Below are 25,489 nucleotides of genomic sequence, written 5' to 3' on the forward strand. Positions count from 1 at the left end.
GCTACCTTTTGCTTCCAGCTTCTCACCCAAACTCTCTTCTCCACTGAAACAGTGCCCCAGGGAGCTGCCAACACATGCTTCTACCAAGACACTTTTTGGTGGTTCATACAGAGACCTGACTGCACAGGTTTAGAGTTACACTCCAGATCTCTCCTTCATTCATTCCCTGAACTCTTATATATGACAAGGAAGGTATCTGCCACTGGGCAACTGGAGAAAAAGCCAAGATATGCCCAACATTATCCATTATCCAACATTGTCTTGGTTTTCTTTCCCTGCCCCCTATTGTGTCTCAATGAGAAGGGGTGCTCCTGGATATACTGGGTAGATTCTGCTCTAATAGGACATGAAGTCTTCTCCTGGTCATTTGAGAAATTAATAGAGCTATGGACTGGTACCCATTAATTCCAGGCCCAAGCCTGCCACTATCTTAGTAGGTGTCCTTACACAAGCTGTTTGATTTCTCTGGGTACCTATGGATCCCCTGGCACACCGTCTAGATGCCCTCTGGCGATCAGGAACATTGGAGCCTGACAGCTCGCAACTGCAAACCCCTCTGGATTTTGTCTTTGGCTGAAAGGGCCGTCTAGCCGAAAGTCTCTTCTTTTCGCCTGAGATGGCTCACATTCAACAACCAGTCAGTCATTGCATGAGTACAAAGACTTGGCCCCCTTGTCCAGTTTGGAACAGTTCTGCTGGGCCATTCCAGCTTCTGGGGTCCCTGTAGGATTACCTAGATCTCTGTGGGGACTGCATGGATTTGTAGCTTCTCCTTCTTTTACTTCTCTGTAGGCATTGATCCTGACAGCCACCCCAATAAAATTCTTGCACACAAATCTCCACAAGTCTCACATGAGAATCAAAGTTTGTTTGAGGGGACCCTACCTGGGACACTGGTCCCTAGCTTTCCCATTGATCCAAGACGAGGGCTTTGCTAGATGCCTCCATTTCTGTCTGTAAAACATTGTGAGTAAAGCACAATGACATAACTGCCAGGTATATAATACAATCAGCAGAGGCGACCATGGCAGGGTCTCACGTGCATCTGAATCCACCTGATTACAGAATTCAGAACACAGTTCTGCAAACGTTGGGCAACAGGCGATACGGCGACAAATGGAGACACTGAATATTTGGATCTCTGGGTTGGAGATCTCAGAACTAGCTGGGTAATTCCAGGTAATTCTCTCTGTTGCGCCTCATTTTCTTAGTCTACAAAATAAGAAACTTTGTCATGTTGCCTCCTTCTCCTCATGTTAAATGAATTTATGTGATTTTTGCTTTGAAAAGAAAAAAAAAGTTCATTTTTGGAGAAACCAGTCTCAGTCTCTCATTCACCAAGAACCAAAAGCAGACATTAGGTGCCTAGTTACTCATGACTCTGTATGGCGCCCTCTGCAGGCCTTGCCCTCTGAAACCTGCGGCCTGAAGCTAGCTGACATGGCCAGGGAGCCATAGCCAAGGCAGCCTCCCTGGATCTACCTAGGAGAAATCTGCTGGAAGGTCAATCTACAAATTTATAAGGTTCTTGAGTATTCCCAGAATAACTACAGGGGACTAGAAACCAACAGATACTGAACACCTGCTAAGTTCTTACCACTGGCTTTTGTCCTTTTACGTACGTTAGTTCATTTAATTCTGACAACGCTCCCTGAAAGTCAGCCGTTGCCATCTCCATTTTACAAACCAGCCAGTAGACAGCAAGTGACAATCCAGAGTCATGCATCAAATGTGGAAGAACCAAGGCTAGACCACCACCATGGTTCCATCACACTGTAACAGAAGCTCCCAAGAGTTCCTTGAGGGCAGTTCCCAAGTCTTTCTTATTTGTATCCTGAGCACCTAGCCCAGTGGCAAGCAGATTTACTAGATGCATGTTAACCACATTAATTAATTAAAACCTCCTGACTTCTCCTCGTCCTATTTCTATTACACTATCACACAATCAGCCTTGCTAATTCACCTCCATATTTTTCAAAAACTGGTCAACCTTGAGAAAGACAGAAAACCAACCCCAAATAACAAAGACGTATAGTCTCCCAACATACATGGTGATCAACCAGTCACTTGGCCTCTTGGGGATGTAATAATTGGCTAACTAGTCTCAGCACCGTGTACTTGCACGAGATCAGCTCACTTGGGCCCACCAAGCACGGACTCCCATTGATTATTCCTAAAAACCCATTACGCTTCTGAAAGCCGTTACACTTTAAGATGGTTTAGATACAGCCGCCTTGTCATTTTCAACCATGCCCACAAAAAGCATCCTAAAGATATTCGATCATTCAATTAGACTAAATGAGGCCAATGTATAAGCTGCCGCCTCAGAGGTCATCATGCTTAATAAAACATACTTTATAAACCCCATGAAGGCTTTAATTAAATTTACAAGCAGCCTTACACACAACTTTTAACAAACGACATCTGAATGTTGTGCGTGCATGTGTATGTGGGTGTATGTCTTGTGGGTGCCTGTGTGTGTTTTAAGGTCGTGTTCCATAAGGATGATAGCTCCCCTGCTGTTTGGAAAAGATCATTTCACTTGTAACACTAATAACTTGAGCAGGGGAGAAGCTGGCCTGGTGAATGGAATGCACTTCACTGCACATCTTGGCTCAGCTAGAAATCGGAAGCAGATGGTCCTTGCGGCTGGTTTCCCACCCGAGCCTGCTCACTGCCAGCCTGTGGTCTTCAGTGGGCTGCTGCTGGCAGTCTGTGACTTGAACATAGTAGGACAGTGGCAAAAGAAATCAAATCTTTTTCAATGAGCAGCAAGTTATAATGAAATTTGACAGATCTGACATTCTATACCCAACATCTAGTTAGAATATATTAACCTTTGAGTTTTCTTAAGCGCCTTGCATAGAAGTTGTGAATGTACTTATTAGAGGGTGGCGTCACATGCGGTGTTCCTTCTTTTCTTTTTTAACAGGGGGCAGAGGGTTTAGTCCAATCTTGGGTGGCAGCTGGTTAACAGAAAATGCAGAGAAAGTAAAAGTCAAAGAATTTCTAAATGGAAATGAGGTACAAGAACTGCCACGAGGAAGGAAACGAATTCTCTGCAGGGTGGGGAGGGTGAGTTTCTACTGACAAAAAATTATCAATATTTTTCTTGAGGAGAAAAAAATATATATATGTATATCCTAATTCAAAAATCTGGGCAATCTTTGGGCATATCGTTAAGACGGATGGGGCTGTCTGGACCCCCTGGTATTTTCTTCAATTCTGCCCTTTTCAGCTTTGTAGCATTTGCTTCTGCCATACGGTGAGAAAACCACGCCAGGTGACTTGGGACACTGGGTTTGTTTTTTTTTTTTTAAGTCACCGTGCTCATACCCAGTAATGATGCGTACCTGTTCGGAAGACTTGGCGACTTTCATCAAGAAGGAATGAATCTACCACCAAAGACCCTGGCATTTCTCTGGACTTTGGAGGAACTAGACTGCCTCTCCCTTCATGTAGATTCTTCCTCTTATTCCAAAGCTCCCACGTGAGTACACACTCATGTTCAGGGTGAGACACTGATGTCCTGAACACCACTGTAGGATTTTCCACCTAAGGTTAGAGAAGAGACCTAGATATTAATTATAGATAATCCCTCTTCAATACACACTTTAAAAAAGAAGTCTTAAAATACCATTGCCCTAACCCAAACTTCTCTACAGTGTAAGCAAAAGTATACATTTCTAATTTCATGATTTCCAAGAGCCTAGCGGTTCAGAGCCACACATATTTGTTAAGCCCGGCATCCAACTCTACAAAGGAAATTTTTTAAGATCTTCTGAGAGCGACCTAATTAGAGTAGGAAAGATCTTTTAGACAAATAGACATAGGGTGGAATCTTTGCTCTTCTTGATTCGTGCGTGTCATTAGGCAAGACTCTTAACTTGTTGACACTGACCTGCAAATTTAAAATAATAATACGAACCTCCTGGGGTTTTTGTGAAGGTTAAATGACTTATCCCACCCCAAAGCACCTTAGAAACTACCTGGCACGGAGCAGGTGCTAAGTCTTGTTATTTGCCCTTTCATGGTTTAAGAGGCAACACCAGAGCAGTGAAGGTCCTGAATCATAATTCCTAGGCTTGAACCCTTCCATCTCTAACTCCCAGACCCTAAACAAGTTGCTTCAACTCTTGGAACCTGTTTTGTTGTTGTTGTTGTTTTAATTTGTAAATGGGGTCAATAACAGATCCTTTATCATAAGGACCTATCTGAAAATAAAAAAATCTCAGAACAGCACCTGGATTTAAGGGGAAGGACTCGATACATGTTAGCTGTTATCATATGGTGCACTCAAAATCAAGTTCCTCTTCTCCTAGAGTTTTGATTTTCCAATGGCTCTAGAAACAAAGCTTGAAAAAAAGGAGAAAAAAAATTTAGTTGCCTACATTGCAGGAGTTGCTGTTAAATGGGTGAATGAATGAATGGCATATGTTCATTAAAGATAAACAACAATGTAGTGAATTTATGTGATGTGCCAATGAATCATACAGATAAGAAAGGCAACAAGAATTCAAAGGTGCTAGAGATCACTGTGGACTGGGGTCTCAGAGACAGAAGTAAGCTTGCAAGGGCAGATGATGCACCAGGAGGGCAATAGTTTGAGCCAAGGTGAAAGAAAAGGCTGTGCAAATATGAGAAGAACACATAGACTGTGTTAAGAGCTGCAGCGGGGCAAGGTACAGGTTATTAGAAGATTATTAGATTATTAGACTGTTATTAGACTCTTAGATCAAAGAGAAGGGACCTAACCCAGCTTCACCAGACACGATCAGAAGGGAAAGAGAGGGGATTTAGCTCAACAGAGGAATAATAATAACAAAACATCAATAACAAAACAGTAACATTGCTTGAGCACTCATTACATATCAGGAACTATTGACTTCATGCATATTTTTGCTAAGTAACTGTATCTATCTATCTATCCATCTATCTAACCACTTAACTAACTAATTATCTTCATTTTCTTATTTAGGACACCGAGAATCAGAGAGGCTAAGTAAGCTAGGAGTGGTCACTCAGTAACCAGCCAAGCCACGATATGGACAATTGAACTTCAGAAACAGTGTTCTCAACCAGTCTGCTTACTCTCCAGCCTCTGAAAATCATTAATATTCCATCTCATGTTGCCTTTTAGCAACATATGACAAACCCAAGCCCTCCTTGGTATTGTACACCTGTTGGCAGCAGAGTCTTTGAGGCCTTTATCCAAGTGCACTGCAGCAAAGATACAGATGGGAATCCCCTCATCCCCCAGCTCTCCCAGGCTTTTCCCATTCATCAAAAGGGGGTAGCTGATTTGGGGCGCTTTGGCCACAAGAGCCAGAAAGAGTCTGGAAAGTAATTTGCTCTTTGCCAGAGGCCTCATGCTATGAGAAAACAATTCCCTTTCTAATGCTCCCCCACAGTCACCGGACCCGTATTCCTCATACCGTGCAGAATGCCCAGCGGTTTCTCCCACCACTTGACTTCATAGCTGGAGGATTCCCACTTCTTATAAAACATGTTCAAAGGAAGTCAGAAAGTCCAAATCCTGATGGGGTTATTTCTTGATGAGGGTTCTGTTTTTGCCTCAGATTCATTCACGTGCAGTGGAAAGAAGTATTCAAATCACAAGAGTTAAATTCAAAACATGTAGCCACTTTCTGTTATATTTTTTTTTCTGACTGAAAGCAAACCATTTAGATGTTTGTTTCCAAAAAGGCATCTGTCAGCAATCAAAGGGGAAAAATGCATAAAGCAAATGCAATTGTTTGGAGTAGCATTTCCTGGATCATGTTAAATGCTTGAATTGCTCCCCATTATGCTCACCAAATAATTTTATTTCCCACAATAATTGCAATATTTAACATGTTTTATTTAATCTTGTTTTAAGGCTATTAACAACGGGCCACACTGTGAAAAGACTGATTGCTGTATGAGAAAGGACAGCTTCCACCAGCCTCTTAGAGAACAATGATAAAGTTAAATGCACCTAATTGTTCTGGATTTAAAACACTATTATCCAATAATATTTCTCATTTCTTTGTTCAAAACTACTGTGTCATCTCTTGTAAAACCTTCCCCGGTATTCCATCATTCACAGAGTCAAATCTGGACTCCAGTTTACCTTATGCCCCATTCATTCATAAATAATGGGCATGCCCAGGCTGTTCCGAGTCTCAGAAATGCAGCAGCTCAGATAAGAGACACCTCCAACTTCAGAGGCTGCTGCGGGACGAACTTAGAAATTGTTAAAGCTTAGGCCCACGAATCCAAAATGCCCATGTGCCTCCTTGCCCTGGACAAAGCTGAGAAGACCCTAAAGGGAAGAAACTTTGGTTTTGTCTGCTTTTCAGAGGCAAGTAGGAAAGGATGAAATAGGTTGATTCAAACGCAGAATGCTGCTTCATTTCCTTTCTTATTCCCTCCCCCCCCCTTTTTTCCTGGTTTATGCTATTTTTCATTCTATGTAGAATTTCCAGCATTTTTTTCCTTTTCTTTCTAGAAATAGTAAACTGCAGAAAGACCAGGTCATTTTAATGACATTGCAGTTATGCAAGACAACAAATGTTTTGGCTGGCCAGCTCAGGGCCAGATCCTGGCAGAAGGTCCATTTGCTTGTGGACACCGAAGGCAACTTAACATTTCCTATGCTGCTGCAGATTCTTTTTCTGAAAAGTGAGGTACTTCCAGGGTAATGAAAACTGTAAAGATGCTTCTAGGAGTGATGACAGTAGCCATATTTGATAATAATTTCCGATACCACCTTCCACCCCCATCTTATTAGAAAAAAATATCCCATTACAATGAGGAATGGGAGAGAAAAAAACGTCTTATTTGTTACATTTGTGGCTCATTCTGTAGAAGCAGTCCGGGTGTCGTGTTTTAAATTATAAACCATTTCGGATGCAACAGGATAAAATTTACTTTACTGAAATTTTGTCAAAACAGCTATTTACCTCATGCTAAATAGTTAAAATAACACCCACTAAGGGCGAGGTTAGAAATAGGAAAGCAAAGGCTGCCAAATTCAACCTTTTTGGAACTTAAAATATGTCCTGAGTAAGTTCATCTGAATATTATTCAGTTGAAAATGTGACTAGAAAAAAATCCACTGGATAGTTGGGCTGTAAATGCACAAGTTTTTAAATAATCACAGTTCAATCGCCCTGAAAAATGCTGTAGATAAATTCCCCCAGGCCCGGGAGTGCCTGTACAGAAGCCCTGCAGTGTAGAGAGCTGTAATATCACTGCTGGGTTCTTGGGGATCAAGAAACCACTTATATCCAGAAAAATAAATAAATAAATAAGATGTGCCCGGTACACGGCTCTTATAAAGTTATTTCTGCAGTTCCTAATTGACACAGTTTGAAAGAATAAAATATAACAAATATATGATATTCTCTCTACTTCTTCTCCCCTCTTAGTAGTCAAGTATAATGACTTGAAATTCAGCAGTTGCCTGGACTTCTCACTTAAAAAAAAAAAAAATCATTTTTACAGTCACTCTTATTGGTAGGTCCGTGCTGTGGTTTATTTTTTCCTCTAAAGAGAGGATGTGTGGTTAAAAACCCCTGTGAAGAAGATGGCTTGGTTACAGTAAGGAAATCAGATGTGATTTTCCCTGAATAAGGAAGTACTCATGTCAAGTTTAGCCTGAACTGTGTTAAACTGAATTGATAATGACTGATCACTTTATTCACAGAGAATCAAAAAGCTCAGAATTAATTTAAAAAAAAAAAAAAAGAACACCAAAAACTAGAGATGGCGTGTAGCCTAGCCTAGGTTAGAACTTGTGAAATATCAGTAATGTATTTCCTCACACAAAAACACACTCCTAAATACAGTGCCAGCCGAACCAAAAATCAAGGGACTCAACCACTGTCATCTCATGTTTATGTTCCTTCACAATCAAATTAACTAATGAATTAATTTTTAAAAAAGAAGGTAAGAGAAATATTTTTCCCCAGAATTTTTTTTTTTTTATTCCTTGGAAAACCTGTTCAGCTGTTCCCAGATTTAGTTTTAGACTTTTTGCTTTGCTTCCAATGAAATGTGTAAGACAGGAAAACTGAACTAAACATTTTTTTAAATGCACAGCTCACGTTCTTGAGAGAAATGGCTGTGAAAAACAGATACTGAATCAGACCTAAAGTCGAAGGGGGGGGCCAGAAAAAAAAAAAAAAGCCCAAAACATCGCATGATAGTCTCTAAGCAGTTCCATCTGTCAAGCAGAAATTTTAGGCTAATACCCTGTGGCGATCTCCCTCCGCAGTCCACTACCTGCCTTTGTCCTATTAAATCTCTTTATTCTCCTTAAAAAAAAAAAAGAAAAAGAAAAGAAAGAAAGAAAAGAAAGAAAGAAGGGGAAAAAAGAGGGGGGATTGGTTGTTGGAAGGAAAGGAAAAACCTTGCAGACCAAAATCATCTGAGTGATGAAGCCCTAATTTTAACCGCCTCTCTTTGATGTGTAGCAGTGGGTCCTTGTTTTTTAAAAAGGAGAGAGAAGACAGTGCTAGGAGCAGAAGACTTTTCATCTCCACTTCACCTTGCCACTGGGTCTGTGAGAGATTGGTTCATTGTCAAGGAGATTTTTTTTTTTACCCATGATTCCATATGGTATGGACCGGACTACATGTTGCCCCACATGCCACTGCAAATGTTTTCTCAATTAGGTGTCTTATCTCCCGTGAGTTAGCATCAGATGAAGCTTGCTGACAGCGTAATGGCAGGGAAAGCTTCCGACGGCTCCATCAAATGGCAGCTCTGCTACGACATCTCGGCCAGAACTTGGTGGATGGTGAGTTGGCAGCCGGGGCTGCTTTTTTTTTTTTTTTCCCTTTTCTACTTTCCCTCCCTCTTTGACAAAATGTCCCAGACCTCACATTCATCAAATTCACATTTGATTTTTTTCACACTCTTCAGTGAAGCAGCCTCACACTGCTTTCTCTTGCCATCCTCTCTCTGCCACTCTGCGACTCGAGTTCCCAGCAATGCTTGCCCTGGTTTTCCATGGGACAGTGTTTGAGAGTTGTTGGGGGGTTTGTTTGTTTGTTTGTTTTTAATTTTTTTTTTTTTAAGTAGCAGGAGTTTTAAGGTGGAGGTGGGTATTTTAGCCAAGTCGGTCTTGGGGTAAAAAAAAAAAAAGAAAAGAAATATTTGTCCTGGCCCTCGGGTTTTGCTCCTTCTCTCTAGCCTCGCAGCCCCCTTTACTTTTGTTTTCGGGGACTATGGGGTGCTTGGATTTTCTTTGGCTGTGGTATTTTCTGAGGACGTGTGTTGGAGCTGGGGAGAAGCAAGCCCTGGGTGAATTCCTGTCCTGCCCCATTAACTGGAGTGCCTGAAGTCACCTGTGGGAGAACTCTGGGTCCCCACTCCCTGTTTTCCATCCGGGGACTCGTAGCTCTCATCCAACTTTTCCCCATTTGTTTATCTCAGAGCAGGTCTTAAATTTCTGAGGAACTCCAGCTCTGAGTGGGAAAAGACCCACACACTCTATCTTTTAGTTATTCTGGGTACAAATAAAGTTTTAATAAAGTTCTACCATGCGGCCGCAGAATGAGTTAACTCACATGTCATGGTCAACCAGGCCAGACAACCTTTGACATCTTGGATCTATAAGGAGTCGAGTGAGTGGGGAGGGCGCACAATAGCTTATTGTCACGGGAGATGCGAGTCCTGTGAGGAAGAGAGTCCTCACATCATCACTGCCCTCGTTAGGGTGGTGTCCGTTAAGGATTACTTCGTTAGCAGAGCATTTCTAGTTTTCCGTAATTATTATTCTTGTGGCAAGCGTGAATTCTTCCAGGGAGTGAAAAAAAAGTTTGCTGCCAGGACAATGAATGTATTATCCGTTCCTAACTGGACCGTGAACTTCAGCTCATTTCACATAGATATCAGTTTAAGAAAAAAAAAAAAAAGGGAGAGAGAGAGAGAGAGTGAGTGAGAGAGAGCGTGGTGTTGAAGGGGGAGACTGGCGAATGGAATTACAAGACAGGACATGGTCGGTTTCATTGCATGATCTGCGGAAAGAGTTCTCCTTTCCCCTTCCTGGACCAATGGTGGTATCATTTGGGCAAGTTTTAGGAATTCTGAGGACTGAGAGACTCTTAAAAGTGAGCTACTGCAGGATTCATTCGGCTGCTCTTGGGGTGCAGTGTGTCCCTCCTAAGGACCCTTGAGTAAAGGTGGTTGTGGGTATGTGTGTACATGTGTATTTTAACTTGTGATTTCTTAACTAGACAATAGAAACTTTGCCAATGATCTCAGGACAATGTTACTTGCACTTTTTGATTAATTAGACTAGCAGTGGACTATCCACTCAGCTCCTGAACTATTCAGGGCACTTATTTTCCCATTAGAGTTTCTGCCAGCAAGAACAAGGTTTACTTGTATGCCATGATGTTGCCTATTGCTTCGCCTTGTGTAGCTTGTTAAACACCAGAAATGAATATACTGATTGGTTTAGCTATTATTTTCTAAGCTAAGTTGTAAGCCTTAAAAAAAAAAAAAAACAAAAAACCTGCGCGCTGATGTCATATTCTGGGTGACATTCTCCTTCCTTGTATTTCAAGAGCTCATAGATTTTATAGACTGTTACTTTTTATGGCAAATTGTGTTATCTTTTTTTTTTCTTGCAAAGATCACCAAATGCTCCTTTCTTTTAACTTGGAAAACTGTCATTTATTTTTTGTAAAGTTTACTTGGAAGTTGCTTTTCATTTAAAATTGTTTTACAGATGTTTTACCGCCGGGAATATAAAATATAAAAGTGGTGGAAACATTTAGCAATGCAGTTGACTAAAAATAAACAATGCTGTAAGCTCACATGCTGCTGTTTAGGCTGCATACGACAGGAAGTTTCTCTCAACTTCAACGCTTCTAGATCTTTGCTTTGAAAAAGGTTGAGAAATCAGAGTGCTCTTTAAAGAAGTTACAGAAGTTACCATAGAGAATAAATCGATTTTTATTTCCCTCAAAGGTGACCACATACCACAGCATTTTAAATTTGCCAGTTGCAAATAATTCTAATGTAAATTTCCCACTATTGATGGGAAATTGAGGACTTTGATGAAGGGGGAAAAGGATTAATTAAAATAAGAAAAATTTTGCATTTTATCCTAGCTCTTCTCTTTCCTTGAATAGAATTCACTCCCTCTTCCTCCACACCCTCACCTCACTACCCCAAACAATTTTCCCCAACTTAAAAAAAAAAAAAAAAAGAAATTTAGACTTTGCCCCTGGCTGAAATGGCTCTTTAACCAAAGGATAGTACAAGATCTGAGTTTCACACTAAAGGCAAATAAAGCTTTAAAATTACCTCATGCGTCATCTGGCTGCACAGACTCCGGGCTGCATAGTGGGAACCTCTGCTTGGTCCTCCCAGCATACAAAGGCAACTCAGTGAATGCCCCCTCCGCCCGTGGAGGCTCGGCCTCAGCTGCCAGCACCGGGATATGCAATTTTGCTTTTTAATGAATCGTAAACAATTTGTATGGCAAATGAGTTTGTTTGTTTTAGTTTTGGGGCATATGTTGGACCAGTTGTAGACAGCCATTACCTACTCCAAAATTTTAGGTGAGAATGGATAGAGCCCCAGATCTTTTTTATTTTTCTAAATAATAAAGACCCACTAGAATGAAAGAAACTGGTTAATAAAAGGCTGAGAATAACAACCCCTCTCCTCTTTCCCTCTTTATCCCCACCCCCTATCATAATGCACCCAGCTTACAGTAGGGTTTTAACTGCACTTTTTGATAACGAATTGAAGGTTGGTTGACTAAATTAATTGGGTTGGTGGGGTTTTTTTTTAAGTAGAAATTTTAGCTTTGTCTTCGAAAGGCTACTTTTGTTCAAGAAACAATTATTGTAAAATGTGAAATACTAAAAAGGGCCTTCTTTACCTTTTATTGCTTTTTTGGGTTAAAGCTAATGCCGTCTCAAAAGACATAGGCTATAAGAAATGCTAAATACACTGTTGATATCAAAATGGAGTGGGAGAGGGGTCTTGACATTGAAAACTCAAATGAAAACTTTTACTCCAACCCAAAGAGTTGTAAACACAACTTAGAAGTTAACAAGCGACCAGGGTTCGAGCATGTACACTTTAACAGTAATTACCTTTGGCGCTGCCACTTATGAGAAATCTTTTGATACCTGAGCCACTTGTCTAATGCTTTAATCATGCAAATCAAGAAATAGATATTGCATATCAACTTCATCTAGCTATGTTGTGACATCTCTATTTGAAACCTTCGACACACAACTAAAGAAAACCCTCGTGAAGTTTTCCCCACTCCAAATGAAATGGAAGCACCTTGGAAGCATGCATATGCTTCAAAATATAATTCTGTCCAATGGAATTACCTCCATTCTACCCACATGGCGTTCAAACGAAGGAAGAATAAACAGCCTCCTCTTCCTAATGATTTACTGATAAGATATTCTGGAACTATTTTTATGTGAATTACAAAATACCCTTGTCCTGCTTCTTCAATCCAATTTAAAAACTCACAGTTACTAGAAAATGAAGGCTATTAAATCAACCTGCCGCGCCCCCCTCCCCATGCTAGGTTCCCAAGCACTTATTTTAGAAGCATTCTTTTTGGAAATTGCCATATAATTTTTCAGTGAAGAATTATCGATCGCTGAATTCAAATTTTTACAACTCAGACTTTGTAGACCAGGAAAATACTTGGGTAGCAAGGATATGCTATGCCTTGGACTGTCAATGCCTTTTTAAAAAGTAAATCTATATGTTTACCAAGCAAGGTATGTCTGCGAAATACTGTCTTACTGTGTTCAACAATTCAAAAAAAACTCTCCACTCCAGCCTACCTCTCAAATGATTGACAGCCCTAACTGCTGCAGACGCAAAACTAAGAACTCATATCTCATGCAACCTTTTGTTGTTGTTATTTGCTTGGATTCACAACTGAAGTTGTAGTTATTATTTCAATTTTGAAATTGTTAATTCTCAACTGAGCCACTGTTGCTAATGATTGTCTTCTATATTCTTTGGAAGACATTGCTTAATGAAGACTTTTCTATGCTTTTGCACTAGCTCTTTCATGATGATGATTAAAATAACTTGGAAATTGCTACAATGGCTATAAATGAAAAGAATCAAAATGACAGGATTCGGTAAATAATAAATCATATCATATTCCCGGTACCCAGTATATTTTCAAAAGGAAAGGTCCATGATAAACATATTTATACACATTCTATTTCAAGCACTTGCACACGCTGCCTGGGCTTATTTTTAAATGCACACTTGTCTTATTTTTATCTACCATTATAAATATGTGTGACTATATTAATTTCCAAGAATATGCATTCACTTCAAAGATTTCCATGCACTATTATTTTCTCACCGTATTAGCAATGATCGATTGCAAGCAAAATCTGAATAAAGTGGCGTTTTATTTTTTTTTCTCTCACATATATTAAGAAATTGTCCTTATCGCTTTCTTTAGGTTACCCTTATACAACATCTTTTAAAGTACCATTTACTATGCTTAGGGAGACGCAAATACTTTAAACTAGTTCCTATTTTTTTTTCTCTAAATCAAATTATGATCTAAATGCGCTCCATTCAGAAATGTGATTGGTTACTTAAGCTGGCCTATGTTCTTCTACTATCTTTTTAAAAATCTTGATTTCCTGTTATTACGCTCATATTTCTCCCGTGAACTTTAGACTGTAAAATAAATGCTTTGTCCTTACTTATTTTCTAGTTGATTTTCCTTCACCTGTCCTGAATATTGTCAGGAATGTTTCTAATTTAAAACCAAAAGAATCAGGGGCTGATTAGAAGACAGGAAATTGGAGGATTAAACTGTCTGGTTGAACTTCCTTTACTTATCAGCACTCAGTAACTCACACTGGATTACAAACTCAACAGGACAATTTTTACAACGCATTGTTCCTTCTGGATGTTTACATATATACAGTGCATGTGAGGGGAGTGTGTGCGTGTGTGTGTGCACATACGCAGACTCTATGTGTCTGTGCGTGCGTTCATGAGTAGGAATCGAAAAGAACGAGCAGCTGGTAGTTATAAGTCGATGTTTTTAAGTGGAATAGTTTTAAACGAAAGGGGCTGATACTATGAGTATGAAAGTTCATTCCAAGACTATAATCCCAGGATTGTCCCAAAACTTTCTCATTAAAACATTTCCATGAAACCCAGCAAAGAAGGAAATACTATAAAGGAGAAAGCAAGATGTACTCATTTGGAAATAAAAAATAGATGGCCATAGCCCTTATGCCGTCCATCTCTCCTCGGTTCTGCTCGGAATTCTGAACACCCATAGTATTGAGTACAGAAGGTGTCCCATAAGGAGCGAAGGAGTTAATCTAAGAAGCTTCCAAAGCCCTGTTGAGATCTCCTTGGCACCTACAGAGAAAGGAAATCTTGCTTACTGTGACAGCAGGTCTGAGTGTTTCAGGTGAGCATATATCGTGAAATGGGTGCTTGGCAGGGAATGAAATAACAAATCGGGACCAAAGGGTAAGGATTCACCTTACTCCATTAGATCATTTAAAATGGAAAAGAAATAATAAAGACAAACCACTCTCCTAGATTTTTGCCGTGCCATACATATTTGCAGAGTAGTGTTTTAGAAACTATGCTGAGTTCTTTTCCCTGACCTCATTCTGCTCACCTGTCTTGCCCTCCATAAGTATTTGTCGATTGGGCTTAAGAGCGCTCTAGAATAATATGGGACCGTTTTTCCCATTGAAATGGTGGGTGCCACTGAGAAAAATAGAAGACGAAGAAAAGTGGAACGTATGGTCTGGCAAAATGAGTCAGTCATTTAGACTGGTAGATCCGGAAGTGAAAACTTAGGAGCTCGTTCCAGCAGGCTTTCATTTATTCACCAACTATGCATTGAGGGCCCTGGGGGGGGGCGGGGGGAGGTAGAGAATCCGCCTCTGCTCCTGCCAGCTGCCATCATTCAAGCTTCAAAGGTACTAGGGAGCCAGCCTCTCCGTACCTGAGGATTTCATATTAACAGATAGCATTGATTGAACACAAACTGTCTGCCAGAATCTGTTTTAGGTATTTTCCATATTTTTTTAATTAATCCTAACCATAAACCTATGAAGTGAGCATTCCTGCTCCACTTTACATACAAGGGGACCAAGGATCCAAATAGGTCACTGCCGCCCGAGGACATGCACACCTAGAAGGAGCTGCTCAGACTGCAGGTGTGTACTGGCTTCATCTTGGACTTGTCATAAATGAATCGATTCTTTTAAGTGCTAGAATGTAACGGAATTCAGAACTTGACAGGATTAGCACCATCCATTCCTATGATGGTATTGTGGGGGCACAAGTCTGTTCGCTAAAGAAATGGGGGCAGAGAAATGACAATGTGTCAAAAGCCAGATAAGACCCAGGCCCTGTTCTAGAAGAGCTGTGGGAAACAAGTTCCTATTTTGTAACAGAAACATCCTGTATCATCACGGACTACAGAAGCTCAGAGAGACAGGAGAGTCTGATGCATGTGGTCGTATTAAAATACACCTTTTCATCAGAAGATGGATGGTTCAGGGAAACTCAGTATGATGAACTCCTTGCTGAATATTAGGGACTTTTTTTTCTGTAAGCAATTTAATCTTTATTTAACAGATCTTTCACTTGCAGTTTTAAATGGAACATACCATTTTAAAAAGGCCATCCTTCCAAAGAAAGATTCCTGGTGTTTCAATCACTCTCTCTCTAATAAGCAGAAATGCCAATAATAGAACATTATTGCTGTTTAATATTTTTCATTGCCACAGGAATTGCTAATTGAAGGTTTATTCCAACATAGTTTTCTGTAAGGGAAGACACAATGCAGGATATATATTACCTAATGGCAAAGATCTTAATACACTCACTACAAGTAAACATCTATTTTCCAGACAACTGCTGACTATAAACAGTATGTCTCAGCCAGAGCTCTTTAATGGTGCCACATGTGAGACAGATTTTTTATTCTTATAATCCAAGTTCCTTTTGTGATCCTTGATGCACACATGCTATTTGCCCTGCTGACTGTTTGAAATGGATGATAATTGGGAATAATGACCAGGTCAGACACGGGGATGCCCGGTCCTGAGCAGAGCAGCCCTCCACCAAACCGGCAGCCCTGGCAGGCTCCTAGGGGAGGGCCGGCGCCCATTAAGCTGAATCAGACAGTCAGTCAATGTGGCTGACCCTTCTCACCTCAGTAGATACCACAGCACATGCACCTTCTCCCCACATAACCGAGGTGTAGACAAAGCCTATACCCATCTAGGGTGTGTTCCCGGGATGGCCTCATCTTCCTCCCCACAAGCCCAAATATTCCTCATCCACCCTCTCCCTCACAGGTGCACAGCCTCTAGTCCTACTGATGAAATGTCTCAGCAGCTGGGTTTCATAAGCTCCCTTCAAATGTTGAAAAGATAAACACTGTGGGCTAAATAATTTTTGTCAGCCATTCATTTAAGAATCAATTAAAATCATGATAAATTGCTTTGTTGTGTTTGGTTTTAATAAAAACGGCAACTTCCATTCTCATTTTTAGGAACATGTGAGAAATGACCTGGTGACAGGGGCTGGGGTCTGGATTGCGTCCTAGTAAATAGGAGGGAGTCCTTGAACACTTGTAATACGTTGCCCAGCACTGAGTACCCAGTATTGTTGGTAGAACTGCATAGGAGAGGGATGGATGCAAAAATCTGAGGGGGAAGATTACCATAGGAGGGACTGATAAAATTCCTCACCTGAAAAGTTAAGACATGACAAAGCCTAACACAGGGGGCCACACACACTAATATCTTCAGACCAGGCAGGTGAGCTCAGGGTAAGACAATGAGGCTATAATCGATCTAGTGGGGAATGGTGGGGTTGGTGACAAACTGGAGAGTGATACCTAATTACCACTAACCAACAGTAACAACAAAACTGTAATAACCAAACAAAACACACCTGCTACCCAGGGCCTAACGCTGGTGAGAGTACAGCATGGATCAGAAACTAGAATGGGATTCCAGCATCAAAGCATTACGTTCCCCAAACATCAAAGAACTGAAATGCAAATATCCCTAAGAGGGGGGTCACGGCCACGTAAGCCATACAAACTACACTGCAGGTTCCCCCATTCGCATCTGATCCATTTCTCCTGGCAGGCTTCCTTGGGTGGGAGAAGGGAGAAAGAAGACCGTGTAAGTATCTAAAATAGGGAAAGGGGGCCTCAAGCAGGAAAGTGGTTAGCAGGAAGGGGACCTGGGAGATAGTGGAAGACATAGAAAGAATGCAGAGCAGGGAGGCTGGTGGTTGCAGCCTGCCTTGCTGAGCTTCACCTGCCCACCCCAATTCCCTCTGCTTTGGCAACAGATTTCACCAAGTGCCTTTGGCATCTCGAGGGTCTCCTAGGCTGTGAGTTTTCAAAAGAGGATTCTTCATGAGCACACAGGTTGATGCCCGTGCCCATTTTTTCCACCCAGCAAACTCTACCCTCTCCTGCCAGGCTCAGGCCTTCTCCCTGAAGCCTTCCCAGTTTCCCTGAAGCAAAATGAGTCACTCTCCCATCCCACCCCCCTGCCTCACAGCCCCATGCTCAAAGTATTACAACGATGCTGATTAAATTATTTTGGGGTTTTCCTGTTTACTATCCAGCCCCACAATGTTGTTTCTTCCTTAAGAATAAGGTCTAAATAATACGCTTCTTTCTATGTCTAGCCAATGTCTAACCTATGGCAAGTACCCAAAAAAAGTGGTTTCGTGCAGCTCAGCAGGAGAAGTTGGAAAAGTGAGAGCAGTTAAGGCTAGTGTGCCTTCCAGGACTCTTCTTCCCCCCCACACCCCCCACACCCCCAGCATGCGCCTCTAGGCTACAGGAGATCATTCAGCAAACTGCTGCCCTGCCAGGTATTTGTGGAAATTTCTGACTGCCCTGTGCTGGCTGCTTGCTCCATGTAGTCGCCGAGTCCACCAAGTGTTCTGCACACATGTGAGCTAACCCTCAAAAACATCCCCATGAGATCAATATCATTCCCTCCACTTCACTGATGAGGAAACCAAGTAGGGGTGAAGAGTCCAGACAGTAGTTTGAGAAACTCTAAAGCTGTGCTTTTCACTCCTACATTGTAATGACACCAATACGCCCAGCACCGTCATACGCTAACTCAGGCTCCAAAAAGGTCTGGGATAATTAAATGGGGGCAAAGTTTCACTCCATTTTACAAAGGAGAAGTCTAGAGTCCCAGAGGCTAAACTTCACCCTGGAAGTCAAAATCATCAGGAAGCCTGGGTTTAGAACTGGGGTCTCTAGTGATCTTTCTAGTAAACACCCATGATGGTAAATCATAGTGTATAGCATTGTCTAATTAAAAGCAAGCAAGCCTTTTCCTCCTCTGAGGATTACAGGAGATTTTCATTGTTTTTCTTTCTGCTTTTCTATATTCATATTTCTGCAATGAACACGTATTATTTATTTATGAGTGATATTTAACAAAGTCATACTCACCGAAGATATTAGTCTCATTCTCATTGAGCTCATAGAAATAGCACTAGCACCAGATGCAAACATACATGGATGTCATGAGAGCTTGGGCACTGAGGACGTGCATATTTTCAAAGTTGAGTGATGCCCATTTCTTTCATTAAATTCTGCATTTAACTGCTGTTGTTAACACTCCCTTTCTTACAACGGGTCAAGTACTTTCTTCGCATTCCCCAGTGTAATAGCAGTCAAAAGCCCAGAATTCAGATTCAGGCAGACCTGAATGAATCCTGGCTCTGCCGTGGATAAGCTGTATGACCACAGACAATGACCGGAAACATTCTGAAAGGGTTTCCTGAAACTTGGAAGTATCATCATCATACGGCTCTTGTGAGGACTCAATAAAACAATGCATATTGCACAGGCCAGAAATCTGGGAGATGTCCTGCTACCCTCTTGCTCACTCCATATATCTAACTCAGAATAAACCCTGTTGAAATTACTTCCTAAATAATTCCTAAGTCCATCCACTTTTCTCTACCTCCGCTACCCTCCCCTAGTCCAAGCTACCATCTTGTCCAGCCCACATTCACATAGCAGCCTCCTAACTGCCTCACTGCATCTTTGTTTGCCCCCTGCAATGTATTCTTCACACTTAGGGCCAAAGGATCTTTTCAAACACAAGTATCTGTCATTTCAATGAATTACCCTGTCTCTTAAAAAGAAAATCCTTAACAAGGCCTGCGTGGTTTTCCTCTCCCAGCCTGTCTGGGGCCCTTCTTCTTCTTAAACATACTCCTGCCAGTTAGTTAACCTTTTAGTTCCTCAAAATCTCCCAAATCCCAGATCTGATATACGTTCTTCTCCTCTCCCCAGAACACAGTCTTCTCCCATAATTAACATCTCCCCACCTTCCCTTCTCAATACAAATATGGCTTTGTCAGGAAGCCTCCCCTGTCCTCATACTGTGTTGAAGAACTCTACTGACTAACCCCCAGAGCCCTCCAGACTTCCCTGCAGGGCACTTAGCACTGTTTATAGTTATGTATGATGATTTGGCTACTTTCTGTTCCTCCCAAAGACTGTAAGCTCCATGAAAGATAACGTTCTGCTCATATGTGTTTTTCTTGCACCCAGAACAGTGCCTGGCGTGTTGTAGGTGGTAATTCAATACTTATTAATTCAATGAACGAACAGAGGGTGCGGTGCCCCATAGCTAACACTAGATAGTGTTAATTATTATCATAATTAATATTTCCCACATACAGAAATGTGTTGAAAAGTGGATTTAGTGTCCTTTATATGTCCTTTAAAGGAAATTCATTTCTCCTTAGTAAAAGAGTTAGAGAAGTAGAAACTTAAGAGCTGAGAGCTCCCAACCTGGGATTGAGCCCTGGCTTTGTCATGTACCTTGGCCATGCGATTTCACATCTTTGATTGTTGAGGCTCCAATGAGTTAATGCCATTGATGTGATTAGCGGGGTGTTTGGCCTACAGGCAATATTTAGTAAATGGTTTATTGTTATTCTCATTACTATAGATAACCCCAAATCTTTCTCTAATTCATCTGTATGACCTTTAAAAAGCCCCTTGCCCTCTAAGGTTGTCAGCTTCATCACCTTTAAAATAATAACGTCATCGTCACATGGTTCCCAGGACTGTTTTGGGGATCAGGTTAATAAGCAAGTGGAAAGTTTCTCTGAAAATTATAAAGTGTGATAGATATGTAAGACACTGCTAATGTCAACCTGAAGAAACACAGGCTCCAAAAAAATACAGTCAATCAAAAACTGGGAGAGGGGGTAACTGGGCGACGGGCATTAAGGAGGCATGTGACGTGATGAGCACGGGGTGTTATACACAGCTGATGAATTACTGAGCACTACAGCTGAAACTAATGATGTACTATAAATTGGCTAATTGAATTTAAATTAAAAAGAAAAGAGTCAGACACCTAAAAAAACCTCTCAGGGCCTTTCCTTTTATCTTCTCTTCATGACAGACCATATGGGAAGAAGGGGAGTGGGGTTCAACACACCTACTCAACAATGACTTCAAGTAGTTACTAATTGAAATTATGTGCATGAGTGTAAGTGGCGAGAGAGAGAGAGAAGTTAATAGAGGATAGTCTAAAAACCCACATTTTAGAATGAGAATGCCTATGTGGAATCCCTTCTCCACAATTTCCCAGCAATGAGACCTCAGGCAAATTGCTTCATCTGTTCACCTGCAAAGTAGGACAAATGATAGTTCCTCCCTCACAGGTTGTTGTAAGAATTAAATGATGTGATCTGCATACATCCTTGAGAACAGCGCCTGACATATGCTATACACATAGTAAGGGTCAACCGTTACTAAGATTATTGTTTTGTTGCCATCCTCATCACCATCATTATCATCATCATCATGTTGGTTATTACGATTTAGGAGATCAATGTTCAGAGGCCTAAGAAGATAGCAAGGCAGTTAAAGAATACCTAACAGATTCATTCTGACAAGATGGCATATTTGGATTTTGAGACAAAAAAATTGCTCCCCTAACGTATTCGATTAACTTACTGTCAACTCAGTTTGGGCAGCACAAGGCCCCGTGAAATATTCCCATTTTACAGATTAGAAGCTGCACTGTTAAGTAAGTTACCTAAGGTTGGTTCCAAAAGCTAATAAGGGACCGATCCAGGATTTGAACCCTGATCCAAATTCATGTTCTCAATCACCTAGTTATCCTGCCTAATTTAATGTGTTGCTGTATTAAGGTTGGCTGTTTAAAATTTGTTAGCTATTAATCATATCATTAATATTTTTCCACATGAAGAATAATAATCACAAAGCTATCATTAGTAAGATACAGGGCTCAAGGCAACATAAGTAAAGACCTGGAAAGTGTAATAATTAAGCCCCTTTGGGCACCCTCTCAGGAGTAATTCGTTGGGAAGAATTGGAGATCTCTGGTTTAAAAGGGTTTCTAACTAGGAGCCTCTTTCCAGTGTCCAATACTTAAACTACCAACGAAGCCAAGACTTCTTAAAAATACTGACAACTGGTTCTAAGAATTGACCCACTAACAATTCTGGTAGGAAGTTCCGCTAACGACACAACTATGATATTAAATAGAAATGTATGATTACCAGCCCATGACTACTATGCTCCAAAAATAATATTAAAGGCCCACAAGCACATGACAACAGGTAGCAAGATCTATGTCACTTCATGCTGTCTTTCTATTGGTTTAAAAACACAAGTCTACAAAAATTGGACATAACCATTCCTCTTTTATCACTAATTTTTCTACACTCATTAAGATAATGAAACTACCACAAAACAACTGAGTAGCGGTGGCAGGGAAGCTGGTGGTAACACTATGCATCCTCTGAAGTGTGGTTCCATTAGTAAAATGCAAAAAGCAAGGGGAAAAAAGGGAAAAAGCCAAAGTGTCCTCACATGCTGGGAGCTGTAGTTTTATATATTTCATTTTCTCTGAACATTAAGGAGTCAGGCCTTGGAATAAGAAGATATTCTAATGACAGACCAGCAGAATAGCAGGAAGATGTTGATACACTGGAAATCAGGCCAGGACCTCAATCTGATACACAATTAGACCATCTGGGAAGAGGATTTCACCAGAATCCACTTGGAGAGCGGGGGGAGGGGGGGCAGGAGAAGTCCCCATATGTAAGAAAAAAATAGATCCATATCATTCTCTCCCTCATCTGGAGTTAGATAAATAAGAAGAACATACAAAAACAGAAAGCATTAAATGCTTATGAACAAGAGTAAAGAGAGACTTGAAGAAATCTTCTGAAAATCATTATGTATAGAAACAGCAAGAAAAAAATAGAAAATTTTCTATTCTCTGAAACAAGAGTAGGATGCCATTGGAAAGAACTATGTGATGAAATAAAAACTAGAGCATGAGATTTTAAATGAGATTGACTAAAGCAGTGAGTCCAGAAAATTAACAGTATTAGGTCTACCATAGAGCAGAATTAACATTAAGCAAATTGACCCAGAAATTTCAAAGTCATACTTTCTTTCTTTTAATTTTTTTAAAGTAACCTCTATACCCAATGTGGTGCTAGAACTTACAACCCTGAGATCAAGAGTCCCATGCTGTACCAACTGAGCCAGCCACATGCCCCCAAAGTCATACTTTCAGTAATGCCCCCAGATACACACAAACACAAAGTGTGAAATTCATATGACAGAGAATGACACCTATCCCAGATCCAACTCAAAGATTACACAAGTGTTTCTAAAGAAAATAGAATAAGTGGACAGGAAGCAATAGTCAAAGACATAGCAGAAAAAAACAAAACAAAACTTTCTGATCCTGAAGGGGAAAGAGACATCATAAGACATTTATAAACTGACCAAGTTTACTGCATTTCAGGCAAAGATCAGTAAGAGATCCATACCTAGCACAGCCTGGTCTTCGGAAAGGGGCAAAAAGATTTTACAAAACTGAATAGAAGAGGGAAAAAAAATTCACCAAATGCCTTACCTCACATAGAAGAGATTCTAAAACTCCATGTAATTGTTGACTCTGATAATTAGAAAAATATAAAACAAAGCCTGGATTTTGGAAACTTAAAGTTAAGTTGAAAAGAGGATATACATACACCTTCTCAATTACTAAGGAAACAAAAAATACATACAACATTCCATATGTGCAAACAAACCTCCAAAGCAGAAGAAATAGCAAAAAATGGAAAAGGAACTAAGTCATGTAGAACAGAATGACAGAAGTTAACAAAGCCACCTACATGTCAATAAATGTAAGTGGTTAAATTCCAATATTAGGAAACAAAGATTCTCATATTGTAGTAAAAAATTAAATCCACATATCTGCTGCCTCCAGCAGACATACCTCAAACAAAAGTGTCCATACTAAAAATAACAGCAAGGGCAAAGAATTATTAAATAGAATAAAATTTAAAGGAGGAAATATAATATTAATTTCTGGCAAAGTAGGCTTCACGGCAAAAGTAATTAAACAGAGAAAAACAGATTATTTATATTATTTTATGTTTATAAATGGAAAATAGCATAATGAAGCTGCAGCGGTAATTAATGCCTTTATGTGCCAGTTAATCTAATATCATATGATACAAAGCAAAACTGGCTAGAAAAGTAAAGAGAAACTGACAAGAACACAATTTGTACGTGTAATCTTAACACAGATTTATCCGCTTTTTCTAGTTCAATTAGACCAGCCAGAATTAGTGACATGGAGAATTTAAATAAATATAATTAATAATATTAAGGCCACTAAACAATGTTGACCTCTACAAACACAGAATACGCCATCTTCAAAAGCATTCAGGAAGCCTCTACAAAAATTTATTATGTCATGCAGGTGCATGGACATGTGTGCACACACACACACACACACACACTAATTAATTCCTAAAGTGGAAATTGGACAGGCTTTCTTGTCTAGCCACATGCAATGAAGCTAGAATGTAGTGACAAAAATAGTCAACATCATACTTAACGGCAAAACAAGAAGCATCCCCATTAAAAAAAAATCAGCTACAATGTAAGGATGCTCCAGATTACCATTATCACTTAATGTTTTCCTGGAAGTTCTGACCAACTCAAAGATACGACACAGAAATACAAGATGCAATTATTGAAGGAAGACAAAAGTAATATTATTTTCAGGTGACCTGATTAAATACTTAGAAAATCCAAAAGAGCCAAATGAAAAGCTGTTGCAATTAATAAAATAGATGACTAAAACTAATATAACCTCATATGCAACTATACTTCAATTAAAAAAAGGTAGATTAGTAAAGTGATGGCCACAAGAGAATTATATACAACAATGGTCAATAAAAGACATAATGGGAAATGACTCCATTCCCCAATAATAACAAAAGCAAAATCATAACGCACCTAGAAGAAACATGCACAACCTAAATGAATAAACCAGAAATCATTACTGAGAAGATTTTAATAAATGAGTCCATTCCCAGTGTAGGGCTATAATGTGGTATGTCATAAACATTGCAAATACAACAGTTTTCTCCCAAATTAATTCATAGGTTCAATGCCATTCAGGTCAAAATCCTAATATAGTACTGTAGTTTGTTTGCTTGTTTGTTGCTTTGTTAAAGCTTATTGGAATTTAAACAGCAGAGACTAAACAGTTTTATTTCAAAATTCTGCATAAATATAAGAGATGAAGATTATTATCTTCTTCATTAGAATGAAGTAGTATTATATCAAGTTTCAAGAATAATATTATTATCCAATAAGATGTATTAGGTTTCTAATATGGAAAATACTTTGCTCACTGAGGGTAGGGACCCTTCAGAGGACCTCTTCAAGACCCAGCATCATAGAGATGGCCCAACTCAGCTAACCTTCCAATGGCCTACTGTGTTTTTGGTACTTGATTATGTCATATTTATTGGAGATCTGTGACATAAACTTAATTTTCTCCATTTTATCAATGCCTCTACTGAGACATGAAGAGATTTAGTAACTTACTGAATGTATGCAGATAACAAATCAGAGGTTCAGACAGATTTCTCTTAGACTGGAGAACCCATAGACCCCGCTGACTAGACAGCAGTTGCCCATGGTGAGAAGCCCCTGCAGCCCTTTGCAGCAGCATTCCTCACTGCAAGGAAGCTCAGTACTGGAATGGTGGACTTCACGCTCTGTCTTTTCAAGAGCCACACATATCACACTAAATGGATCCTTGGCTAGCTAACATAGAGTCAAGGTTGGGATTGGGGTCAAGTCTGGGTTGGTTCAAGCTAGGTTAAGGATTAGGTTGAAGTTAGGACTGCAGTTAGCACTGCAGTTGGAGCTGTATGAGGCAGGATTTGGGACAAGACTAAGGTTTGGGTCCAACTTAGCTTTAGAGTTAGGTTTAGGGGTAAGTGTAAGTATTTTAGCAGGGAGCTAAAAGAAAGTTAGGTGTCCAGAAATATTTTTTCAGAACAAGTGACAATTATTGATCAATTTGGAAGGTTGATTGAGTTATATGAAGATTTGCCTTGTGGTAGAGGC

The 25,489-nt window shown here is 40.2% G+C and overlaps 1 protein-coding gene and 1 long non-coding RNA gene across 6 annotated transcripts in view; one reads left to right on the plus strand and one right to left on the minus strand.

The window, feature by feature from the left end:
• LOC109488452 overlaps positions 1-8,230 on the minus strand; it is a 218,068-nt gene extending 209,838 nt beyond the window's left edge. The window contains exons 1-3 of the long non-coding RNA XR_004623238.1: positions 5,436-8,230; positions 4,244-4,355; positions 3,354-3,555 (exon numbers count right to left, since the gene is read on the minus strand). This is a non-coding gene — a long non-coding RNA (uncharacterized LOC109488452). The remainder of the gene's footprint in view (positions 1-3,353; positions 3,556-4,243; positions 4,356-5,435) is intronic.
• Positions 8,231-8,648: 418 nt separating this feature from the next.
• The window catches only part of NFIA (nuclear factor I A), a 586,444-nt gene continuing 569,603 nt past the window's right edge, over positions 8,649-25,489 (plus strand). For all 5 annotated transcript variants that reach the window (XM_034653513.1, XM_034653519.1, XM_034653517.1 and 2 more), the window contains exon 1: positions 8,649-8,785. In XM_034653513.1, coding sequence (XP_034509404.1) covers positions 8,690-8,785 — 96 coding nt within the window. In that variant the 5' untranslated portion in view covers positions 8,649-8,689. The remainder of the gene's footprint in view (positions 8,786-25,489) is intronic.

The sequence above is a fragment of the Ailuropoda melanoleuca genome, chromosome 2 (genome assembly GCF_002007445.2).
Source record: "Ailuropoda melanoleuca isolate Jingjing chromosome 2, ASM200744v2, whole genome shotgun sequence".
Taxonomy (NCBI): Eukaryota; Metazoa; Chordata; class Mammalia; order Carnivora; family Ursidae; genus Ailuropoda; species Ailuropoda melanoleuca.